The sequence below is a fragment of the Malurus melanocephalus genome, unplaced genomic scaffold (genome assembly GCF_030028575.1).
Source record: "Malurus melanocephalus ecotype Western Australia unplaced genomic scaffold, MMel_1.1 scaffold_209, whole genome shotgun sequence".
NCBI lineage: Eukaryota > Metazoa > Chordata > Aves > Passeriformes > Maluridae > Malurus > Malurus melanocephalus.
In genome coordinates this window covers 1,029,563-1,041,986 of record NW_026623441.1, presented here as the reverse complement: position 1 = coordinate 1,041,986, position 12,424 = coordinate 1,029,563, and the positions used below count along the sequence as shown (strand labels likewise).

The 12,424-nt window shown below is 35.6% G+C and overlaps 1 protein-coding gene across 2 annotated transcripts in view; it reads right to left on the bottom strand.

Annotated features, from left to right (window-relative positions):
* EXOC2 (exocyst complex component 2) overlaps window positions 1-12,424 on the bottom strand; it is a 147,316-nt gene that overhangs the window by 103,239 nt on the left and 31,653 nt on the right. For both annotated transcript variants that reach the window (XM_057373901.1, XM_057373900.1), the window contains exons 2-4: window positions 8,757-8,912; window positions 3,901-4,077; window positions 2,293-2,419 (exon numbers count right to left, since the gene is read on the bottom strand). In XM_057373901.1, coding sequence (XP_057229884.1) covers window positions 2,293-2,419; window positions 3,901-4,077; window positions 8,757-8,874 — 422 coding nt within the window. In that variant the 5' untranslated portion in view covers window positions 8,875-8,912. The remainder of the gene's footprint in view (window positions 1-2,292; window positions 2,420-3,900; window positions 4,078-8,756; window positions 8,913-12,424) is intronic.

The window sequence follows — 12,424 nt, the reverse complement described above, 5'->3', positions numbered from 1 at the left end:
GTTATACGGATCAGTATTCCATCTCTCAAAGTGGAGCTTGCCATAATCTTTCTGCTTCACCTGCAATGAACCTTGGAGATTAWGGAACAATGACCTACGCTTGATTTGCTTACCCAAAGACTTCCTAATTCCCTCCCTCTCCAAAAGAGAGGATTCCTAGCTGTATTTAGATGTTGCTGATTTATTACTTTTCACGCAAAACTTCTAATCTTTTCAGAAGAAACATTTAAATATAACATGGTAGGTTTCCTATTTGACAAATAYCCAGATAGATAACTCTAAATTAAGTAAATCCTAACCTAATTCTTCTTAAGTTTCTGTATGATAATTCTTAGTCTACCATATATTGACAAYGTTTTAACTATAAGAAATATTAGTTTTGGTTATGAAGTCAGATACTATATTAGAAGTTTTGTTAAAATCAGAACAAATTAAAAGTAACTGTGTCACAACCTCTGCATTTATAGAATGACATACGGTGAGAAGACTCTGGAYTGAGGACTATATAGAACAAATTATCTTGACTTAAATCCCAGATCAAATATTGCAAAAGCTGTTGTAGGACTCAAAAAAATACCGAATTAAAGCAGAGAAAATCAGTTTTAATGTGAGCCAGCCATTACTGCTTCTTACAGTGTTTGAGAACATATTATATGAGTTTTGAGAATATTTCATTGAAAAAAGTAAMAAGACAAAATTAACATATCCTCATTAACATATAATTTCAAAGGAGACTTGCTGCAATAAGATTGATTAAAACTTAGTTTTATGCAATTGAATACAAATGGATTAAAGAACTAATTACAAAAATACCAGAACCCAAACCAAATCTATGAAGAAGCAAATGTGGAAACATTTGTAGGTAAAGTTTTACCAGAGCCCAAATTACACTTTCATCAGCATTTGTACCATCACCAATAACAGCTTTGTCATCAGTATTTTTTTATAAATAGTTGGTAAAAACACCAAGAAGAAAGACTGTCATCTGGAATGAGAAGACAGAATTACCAAGGAAGTAAAAAACAGAGAAATACAGGCAAATGCAAGAAGATACAGCTAGAATAAAGGAATCCAGGYCATTCCTACAGAACAGTGAGCAACCATCCCAGCAGACAAAGTAGCAACTCAGGAGAATCAGCTAACAAAGCACTCACTGCTACTTGCCTGTGCAGCACAGTGGTTGAAAGGATTATTATGGGCTTTTTAATTTTTAAAYAGGGAAGGGAGAGTGGAAGAGTGACAGAAAGTCTTGTAGTAACACACTGGAATACTGTCAATAGTACAAAGGTCCACATTTTACCAGGGATTGGTAAACCAAGGAACATGAAAGAATTACCTGTCAGAAGCTACACAAAGGCTAAAGAAAAACACTTAAAGAGATAAAATCTTCAGCTTACTTCAAAAAATTGGGTTCATACTCAAAAAGAAAGAAAAACGTATGTTCAAGCTGGGAAAGAAATGCACAGGCAGAGGCTGGAAGGTGACGTGGATTCACTAGAAATCCCATRCAGATTTTAGGAAAGCGCAGCTTTCTCATGAGAACAAGGTTAAAATGGACAATGCAGATTTTTTCCAGTGCACTCCCCCTCACAAACAAGCGTATTCAGCAGATGAGATTTTAGTAATAGTTTAATTTTAAATAGCCTTTTGTTTTGGTAGAGTTGGCAACTTGATTGGGAGAAGTATTCCTAATGCTGTTTCTAAGAGTTGGGCAGGTTTAAAGAGTGTCCTGTTTAAAGACCCCTAATTCCATTTATCTTTCACTATAAAGTTTCTATTTCTGAAAAAAAGTCATAAATTCCACCATACTTACGATCTAAAGTAAAGAAGACTGTGAGCTGGAAAACAGTATTAGTATTTCAGTAAAATAAACTAGCTGATGTGGCACAATAAATCACATTTTACAGTGCAATTTTAGCAACAGATAGCAATCTAATATCCTTAAAAGCCCCGTGAAACTCAAATGCAACAGTAGGTATTCCGTAACTACAAAGATGAATCTGAAGCCTTGGGTTATTTATCAATCCTCAAAATCTAAACATCAATGGGGTTCAATATATCAGGCTTTTAGATAATCTACAGTTCTAATTGATGACCCAAATTAGAGGATTAAGAAGCAGGATACAATGTGCACCAGCAACTCTGAGTACCAAAAAGAATACTAGCAGCTAATACATGTATGAGTTTTTATATCTTTCCCTGCCCTGCAAACCATTAAACTTTCCTGGAATTCACAAAGACACATATAGAGAAAACCACTAAAAAAGTGGATTAAAGGCATTTGGTACTCACTTGTCTATGTCAATACCAAGTGGATTAGCTGGACGTAGGGACAAGGGGGGAATCCCTTTGTTCCTGTCAGTGCGCATGTCATAATAGTTCATTTCATCCACCCAGACAGCAGACTGATCCAAGATACCTTGAGAAAACAAAGCACAGATCCTTAAAACAACAAGGGCAGTCCAGCACCATCAATTTCTAACATACTGAACTAATTTGAAAAATTCTGATAAATATAAAATGCATGCCTAGGTAATATAGTGGAAGATACATGGCAAAACAACCTGGATGCAATTATGCTAAATTATTTTATTATAGCTGCCGAAAAGGTATTCATGGCTGGGCATCAAACATTACCCTTTTGCAGAGTGCACAGCTTCACATGCATTAGCAGTGTTTTCCCGATCACAAAGCACTAGCACTTTCATTCCTGCAAGTATTTTGGYACCTGTCCAAACATTGCTACCTGCTACTTACAAAAGAACAATTAATTGAAAGTTTTCTTATTTGCATATTTTAAGGAAGATTATTTTTCTGTCCTATTTGCTATSCAAAAGGTAAGTGAACTTTGGCCACATGCCAAGATAAATTACTTCAAGGACACAGAACTGACTTTGCTTCCAATGCCTTAGCACAGACAATGAATACAGGTGAGACACATTATGTCCTGGAATCTCAGCTGAAAATGGAGCCGTCCCTACCTTGTGCCTTGCCCTCCTTTAACATATCCATCACATACTGAACACCAGAAATTACTCCATCCCCACACTTCCCCATATTTTTAAATATGAATTCTTCTCTCTCATCACCAAAAGCTTCACTGTATAACATTTGCACTTACACATTTCAGCTTTCCATTAAGGTATTAGTGCATCCTGGGAGAAATTACATGTTATTTAACYGTCACTGAAGGGCTGAGAATTAAAGCCTAAAACAGTTCTTGTGGGAACTCCTGCGTTAGAAAAGATAACTATCCAACTCCATCAATGAGGGGTTCTGAGAGAAACATTTTCAATCCACAGGGTATTTAGACTGGATTCTAGGTTAAGCATAGGTCCTAGACCGCTTGGCAAAATAATTTCAGTGGTTAAGTATCTCATGAGAAATACTTAAGACTTTTTGTCTTGTAGTATGGTTTGAATTACAAATAAAAAATGGCACTGAGGACTCAACTTTTTTTAAAGGATTAACTGTCAGCTCAGGATTTAGGTGTAAAGCTCATGAGCTGGTTCAGATTTTRTATTTATCTAGTATACTTAAGAGTAATTACTGAATGTTAAGTTTTTTATCATTTTAGAAGTTTAGTGCTATTCCTTAAAGAAAAGGGCTACTTTTCATTTGTCACTGAGGGTTTTATCAAGATACTGAGAAAGAATTAATTTTACATATACCCTGAGTTTATGTCTCTCTCTCCATGTATACGTATATACATACATATATATATATATATGTATACACACACATATATGCATATTTTATTGATATACTYTAAATTTTCTAAACATCTGAAAATTGTCCTGAGGTTGATCCATTTCAAACATACATTTTTTTATAAAGAGGCACTCAGTCATCTATTTGTTGAGCAAGGAAAATAGATATGGATTTGAACAAGAAATATACCTATTTTTTCAGGTTTAAGCAGTTTGAAGGAAACAGTTGAAGTTCCTTTGCCACCAGATTTTGTAGTAACAATGATGTCTCCCTTGTCATTTTTAGCCTGTCCAACTCGACACACAATTTTACTGGCAGACATCCATTCTGCAGTGAGTAGACAGTTGTGCCCACAGATTGTTAAACCTGGGAAAAAGGAAAAAAAAATTAAATATACTCCTGCGAATAGAAGCATCTTTTGAAATTCTGCAATGCAAATCCATTTATGATGTTTCATGTGTTTTACATATATATATAACCCTTCACCAGTCCCCTACAGTCAGAGTCAAAGAGTCACAAACACATTTTTCAGATGTTTCCTAGCTGATTTCAGGTCCTTTATCCCAGCAACAATTCATGAGATACAAGCAGAGCTGTTTGAAATTAATTTTAATCTCTTCCACCACTTTTGAGCTACCGTGACTTTTACTTCATGTAGTACAACAGATTTTCTGTCTGCAAGACCCTAGAGAACTGCTGTTCAGTATTATATTTCTGTGAAACTTCCTTTAAAAACTGCATGTAGTGAATCTTTCACAAGTTCAGTCTGTATGACTTTGCACAGAATAAAAAAAAAGATGACATTGTAAAGTATTCATAATGAACAATGTTTCTTCAACTCTATTTGTTTAGCAGTACTTTTGTGGACAAAGAAGGCTGTTTTGGTCAAAGTAGTATTAACTGACAAATATTCTGTCCTGATCTCTTCTGTACAAAATCCATGATGGAAGGCTGATTCTGATGAAGACACTGCCCTTGTTATAGGAAAGAATAATCATGTAATGTTTATTTATTTCCTCTTCTACTCTTTCTCACAAGAGAGATGACGAAGTATGAAATATCAGAAACTTTTTTCCATAGGAAGAATCTGTGATGTATTAAAATACATCAAAATTTAGCATCAAGAGCACCTTTTACAACTTAAGAGTCAAGGTACACCTTAAATACAGGTCCAAGGCTTCCTGAGATTTCACATYAAGTGGATCTAACCAGCTGAGCATTTCAACCAATCATCAACCAGCTCATCGATTCTGGTCAGATCAGGATTCTGGATGCTGGAGTAGATGAATTGTTTTCTCAGATCTAGAACAACAATTTCCATAACCCTAGCTGCAGTTTTGCTGTCCTGAAATTGGCAGTATCCTAACTGCTCTAGTATCAGTTTGGAGAACAACTTCATTAGGTTCTTCTTAAATTACAACCTTAGCTAGAAACATTTTGCCTTATGTCCAAAAGGACAAAGCTGTACTAGTGTGTTGGCTCTACTGGAGTATAAATTAGTCAGGCACAGCAGGTCTTCCCCTGTTGGCTTGACTTGTGTTTTTAATTTCTAGAAAGCTCTGACCAATTTAGAAAATATTTAAGAGACAGAGAAGGGTCAGGATATGTGGCTCAGTACCAAAGTTTCACACTTATTTTTTCTCACAATTTAAGTCTCTGACATGACACAGCAGACTAATTTGGCAGTTTTCATGGCTGTCAGACATAAAAATGCGCTACTCCCTGCCAAAAACTATCATGAAAATGAAATCCAAAAATAAAAAATGGAACAGCACTGAATCTTATTACAACWGAAATTAATTTTACTTGAGAAAGGACAGTAGATTTGTTTCATAAAAGACAACTGAATAAAGGGGGGGAGTGGGAATGAAATAGGATATACACACAAAAAGGCTTAAAAAAAAATTCCATTGTTATTTATTCATAAAATTTTAACCAGGTCAGGTTTTAGTTTCAAGAAGAGAAGGAAAAAGCCCATAGATTATGATGTGTATTACATATATGCAATAATATAACCTTTTGTTATATTTTTATSTCATTACATCTCTTACAGTTTTATGCCAGCATCTTCTCCAAAGGAAAAATAATTGTGATAGGAACTAACTGAAATACTTTGCCCAAATAATTCATAAAGATGTTTTCACCCCAAATTTTCTGAATTCATGGTTAAATTGAGTAATACTTGAAAATCCAGAACTAAGCTATAGTAATTTAGTAGTGTAAAAAATATTGAACAACTGTTTAAAGATCCTTGTAACCAATTATTTTCTACTCATCAGAGGTTCCAAAAGGTCTCAAGAGAACAAGATCACAAGGTCCAACACTTTTGAAATGGCAGGAAACTGCCTTTGTCTGTATCTTAAATATGTAAAAGAAAGTCTCTATCCACATTTTACATACCACATGAAACAGTAATGGCACATCACAATTCCTAAAACAAATAAAGGCATGCTGGGAGAGAAGTTACCACATTTCTTTCTCCAGAAATAGGAAACTTCCCTTTAAACAAAATTAAATTTGATTTAATTTGAATCTGTTATGGCACAAAGATCTCTGAGAACATAATTCTCAGCTTCTAGTTTTTATGTGCCTTTCTATAAATAGATATAAGTAATACCCTTATTAAGACTTTCCGATTTTGGTTAAGCTTATATATGGACAATTTTACAATGCCTAAAAAATATAGCTTAAAAGACGAACTAAACCTTGAAARCATGAATGTTACAGGTATCTCCTGGATTTGACATTTTGTACMATGAGCTATAAACTTACAAATAAAAAGTTTATTTGGTTTCAAAGATACAAAGAAATTACTAGAAGGTTCTCTTAAATGTAACCAAAAGAATGTTCTTTTATTATGTGATACTCTGTTTATGTATAGAAAAAAAGTTTCTTGCTTTTTATTTTACACTAATGCATCTCAAACTTTATAAACTTTATAAAGACCTCACTCAAACTCGCTTAATTCTCATGCCTACAAAGCCCCACTTATTTCCATTCAAGTCACAGGGAATATTTACATGCTTAATTTAACCATTAGAAGAAACCTTTACATGTCTGGGGCATTAGTCACTTCTGGAGAAAGCGGACAATTGAGCTAAGGAAAAAAATAAGGCAATGTATTATTTATTTTTAACTCAAAGCATAAAATCATTAGCAGCTATATGTTACAAATGTTATACTGAGAGAAATATAAGAAGAAATACTAGCAGTTGGTTAGCCGTTATACTGAAGTACGTGTCTTCCTTCCAACAATGTAGCACTGATCATTTCTAAGAGGCTCTACCAATTAACTAATGAGGCTATTGAAGTACATTAGCCACACAAATACACAGAAATATACTCACCCATAACATCATCTGTTATTTGAGAATTTCTCAATATGGATTCTATAGTGTACCGCAACCTCATCTAGCAGCTCAGGAAAATACTACTTCCCCTTTTGAGAGACAGCAAACTGAAGTGAAGTGAAAACTGTAGTAGCTTATGCTTGGCCATAAAGCTCATTRTGGTGGCCATGAATGGAATTTGTGAATCTTGGTTTACAGCCATGAAGTGAAATATTTTTTCTAGCAGAGCCAAACAAAATTCCAATGGCCTTCAGAGGAGTCTAGATTCCACAACAAATTAGACAAATTGTCTCTAGCATGACTCCTGAAGTACACATATGCATAACTGACAAAAGAAATAAGGGAAATTCCAGCAGCTATAGCTAACTTGGATTTCCAAAAGATTTTATGAAATTCTTCTCAAAAGGCTTAAAAAAATGAAGCAGCTATAGGATACAAACCTCTAATGGGTAAATAGCTTAGTAAGAAAGAAACCGGGTTACAGTAAATGATGTGTTTTGACTCATGGAAGTTTCCATTGGGTATATGCTGGGATCACTTATGTTCAGTACATTCATAAATGACAATATAAAGAGATTACAAAGTTTGCTGATGGTATTCATTTATTCAGAAGGTAAAGACCACAAACCAAATAAAAATGCAAACCAGAACTTATTAGACTGAGCAGATGCAKGATAATGTAGATGCTATAATAGAACAGCTGAAATTCAGTGAACAATGGACTAGATGCACATAGGCAAAACCTTACATTCACAGACTGCAGGCTCAAACTGGGTACTAATCCTCATGCATTTAATCACGGAACTATAGTAGGCAGAACAACAAAAACAACAGTTTGATTCTTAGCAGGAGTTACACAGAAAACAGAACTCTACGGACAAAATAAAAAACAAAAGTGAAAGTACACTGTTATGCCACAGGGCATTCACATACTGAACACTGCAGGCAACCAAAATATTCACCCACGACTGGTAGTGAARCTAAAAGAGATTCGCTGAAGGGCAAAAAGAGACAAGGATATATGCAGAAAATTTAAATAAGCGAAGACATTTCAGGCTGAAAAGGAAGCAACAGAGTAGCAATGAACAAGCTCTATGACCAGAGAATCAGTGAAAACRTCTTGTCTCCTCCTTCAGTGGAAGAGCTATGATGGTTCAAACGAAATTACCATGTTAAAAATCAAAATAGCAATGAAAATGGTTCTTATATAGGTATGTATTACCTACATATTGTGTTGGTGAATGATTGAACCTGCTTTGCCATAACTGCTACAGATACACAAACTGACTTGACACTAATTCAAGAAAGAGCAACCCCCAGTGACTTTCTGAATACACTGAAAACACTTCTGACATGAAAATTTCAATGCAGAAATTCTCAGTTCCTGAGCAAGTAACAAAGAAGCATGTCATTACATCTACCCTCTTCCAGTACACTGCAATAAGCATTTACTCTTTGTGTTCATGTTCGGAGCAGAATGCTGAGTCAGATTAAGGGTTCATCTAAAAAGGTACAGTCAAGTCTGATTAGTTACACACCGGGCAGCACCCCCGAATTTATGGACTCAAGTGCATATTTGTGTAAAAGGCATTCCTCATAACATCCAACATAGATTCTACCATCCAAAAATTTATCTCTAATCATAWCCAAAACATTACTTCTGCAATATCAAAAGGATGGTTTCTTTCAACTTACCTATGAGGTCTGTAGGTCCAGTCCCCAAATTTTCTCCTCGAATKGTCACTTTTGTCCATGAGATGCCTTCATTGGGAGAGATGCCAGTTACAAGTGGGGGCTGCCGTGCTCGAGACATGATGGCTGTTCACTTACTGCAATCTGAGCTGCTTTTCTCTGTTCATCAAGAAATAATAAATTTAAAACCCACTAATTATAAAAAAAAAMMMCAAACCTAAAACCATTTCACTCTRTTCTTCAAAAATAGTAGGGAAATATAAATACGGAACAATAGCAGGGAAATATAGATAAGGAACAACACTCTGAAAGCTTTCTTTGACACATAATCACAAACCAATAAAGAATAATTATACCTCCTTTGCACTTAAAAAGAATTAAATATAGCTTTCTGAAAGAAAAACGATATCCAGAAAAACATTAACYCTTTAAAATACTTAATGAAGCTATATACACAGACTTCAAATTACTTATGTCAGAATTCAAATTAGTCTATTCCAATCCCTATTTGAAAGTTATAACTGTATTCCTTAGAAAGTTCAGAACTGTTAATCTAAGTTATAGATTATGATTACATATTTGGATAACTTCTCCATCAAAGTAAGACTCGCTGGCATAGACAGTCCCATGTGAAGAAGCCCTCAGCACTTATTTGTATAAAGCATCAATGTTAACACACACTGAGAAAATTAGAACATGACTTGCAAACACTACACTAGCAGAGATCATCAACAAAACAAACAATATCTCAACATATCAACAAAAAGTGCATAAAATTATTGAAAAAGCATTTCCAGAAGAGTATTCCTTTGTGCCTGAAATTGAGTCAACTCAGACCAGCTTAATTAGCTCTGTAGCTCAAACACAAATATGGTACTCACATTATGTGGTCTATGTTTAGTTTACTATGCAACTGATCACAAATTCCTACTGTTTATTAGCMRTTTCCTTTGTGCAGCTCTGCAGCTATAAACAGCTGAAAGAAGTTGACTACATATATATATGATGATATATATATGATGAATATAACCTGAAGCATGTCCTAAAAACTTRCCCACATTTACAACACTAAATACCATCACCACTACAAAACCTCAGTTACACATATAGAACACTTCAGTACGAACAATTTTGGAAGTTCAGGAAGGTAAAAAATACATGGAATATAAGCCAAACTTCATAAGCACAGCTTCACTTCGCTTTTATTTTTTGAATCAAGACGTATTTTCTACTCTTACTTGCAAAATGGTCAAATCCATGAAACCCAGAAACTCTGTAAACTATCTCTAACAATAAACTGCAGCAAAATAAGCACTTGCAGTTAAGAAATACAAGAATTAAGACATACCTGTTTCAGCTGCTTCTGCAAATACAAAATACATTCTCTGTACCAACATACCCTGTGCTTCTACACAGCCTCCCCATGTTTTTCAGTGGTACTAACTAGATCTGACATGAGAATCAAAGAAGCTCCCATTGACTGAAGTCCCATTGGACTCCCATTCCAAAGTTGGAACACACACTGAAAACAAAGGTGGAAATAGAAAAGGCAGGAATTGGGAGGAAGATCTCATGCTAAAAGTAAACAAATACTGCCCTCAGAACAGGATCACCTCTCTTTGTCCATACCATAGATGCACAGCAGGTCATCTATAATAAAACTTAGCAATTTTTTCTGATCAAACCTCAGAGTCCACAGCCACACCTGAAGTCAGTGTGAAACGCATCCTGAATATCGGGAATGCTGCACAATGCTCTGAAATATTAAGGCATCTAAACCACCGCCTCAATTCTATACATATGTCTAATTTTAAATGCCTGTTTCTTAGTTTCACATATTTAAAACAGGAATGCAATCACTCATCTCAAAAACTATTTTTGAAAACAAATTCATTAACACAGAAAAGGCATTTATATTCTTTCAACACAACAGAAGTATTGGTATCTTCAGAGAACTGAACAATGTGCAGCTAGTAAGAGATACAAGTTTATGTCGAACAAGCAAGAACATACTAAGTTGCAGTATGTGAGCCATATCCAGCGAATGAARGAAGGCTCATAAGAGCCCATGATAACATACACAACGTATTCCTACTTTGGCTTTGTATCTTTACCTGGTGAAAGTCACAGTATTTCTTGATTGGTTGCCTTCACAACATTAAAAACTACATAGTGTGTTCAATGAAACATTGGTTTCTCCGTTCTTTTGCTAACAACAAACTGATGAAAAAGGGATTAAGTTATATAGTATTATATGGGTGCTTTTAATAGTCTTATACGTGAAATACTGGAACCTTTTACATGAACCCAACATGAAGCTGGAGAAGCAAGCTGTCAACAGATTCAGCTATAACCATGTGGGTAGAGCAGCACCAAAGGAAAGGACTGTGTCAGCAGATTACAAAGAAATCAGCTGACAGTCACCTCCAGCTACAGAAGAGAAAGTTGTGCTCCACGCTTGTGCCCCACTCCTTTTTCTTTCACAGAACTGGCTTCTCCTCCTCCTAGCACAGACAGTCCCTGCCTCACTTCAAAACTCAGGCCAGGTCCACATCTTGCAGACAAACGGTTTCCTGCCTCTATCCGGTCAATTGTCCCTCTGACTTTCTGCTCCTAAATTCAAGCAGGGTGGGAGAGGGATGTTACTATTCCATTCTTTCAAAGCCCAACACTTTGGTAATTCCTCTTCCTTACTGTGCATTCCCCACTCCAAGCCTTCTTGTCCAGATACCCCAACTTCCTTGCCGCAGGTGAAAATTATAGACCTCGGTTTCTGTCAACATCCCTAATCCTGGAGTCATAAGACTTGCCCAGCTTTCCTCTCATCTATGYTGCACTCTAAACTACATCACCACACCACTGCCTGACAAAACAGTGGGCAGCACAATAGAATTAAGCTTCCCAGCTCTCATTGCCAAACCCAATAGAGCCTGGAGGAATTAGAACACAAAATTACAAGGGAAGTCTTGTTTATTCCTGTACAAAGATGCATATACACAGAAGTTCAGATCTGTGCAAAAATAATGCTAGAGAATCAGGTCCCTAATTTTACCAAGAGGAAGGAGAACATCTATTCCTCGTAATCATATATCTGTATAGTCTTTGTAGCTTTTTACACAGACACTCAGCAGAGCTCAAAGATACACAACAGCTGTAAAGGAACAGTGGTTATGTCCTCCCATACGCACAGTCACCATCTGCAGCAAGCAACATGTTAGTCAMCATAAAACACCTCTTTTGAGCAATTTTTTGTAAATATTTATGTGGAATAATTATCAGTCACATGGATGTAAAAAAAGCCATCTTCTGGAACTGCAGGTAATATGGAGAAAAAAAGGCTAGAGAAAAACAAGTAAAACTGAAGCTACTGTGGTATTATTTGATTGATTCCCTCTACCCCATCCCCAAAATGTTACAGTCCCTTTGCATTTCAGCTATAGTTGCTTTCAAAATACCTAGGCAAACAGGTAATTGGCTTGTTTCAATACCAAAAATAATAGTACTTTCAAAAGTAATATTACAACATATTTTTCAGGRTTTCAGAAATTGGCACGAGATCCCTCTTCTTGATGAGCTAAATAAATGTAATAAAAATGCTGAGGCCCCTGAGATTTAGTATTTCTTCTGAAGTATTTCCATACTTACTGCAGAATTACTTTAAAATATTTCAT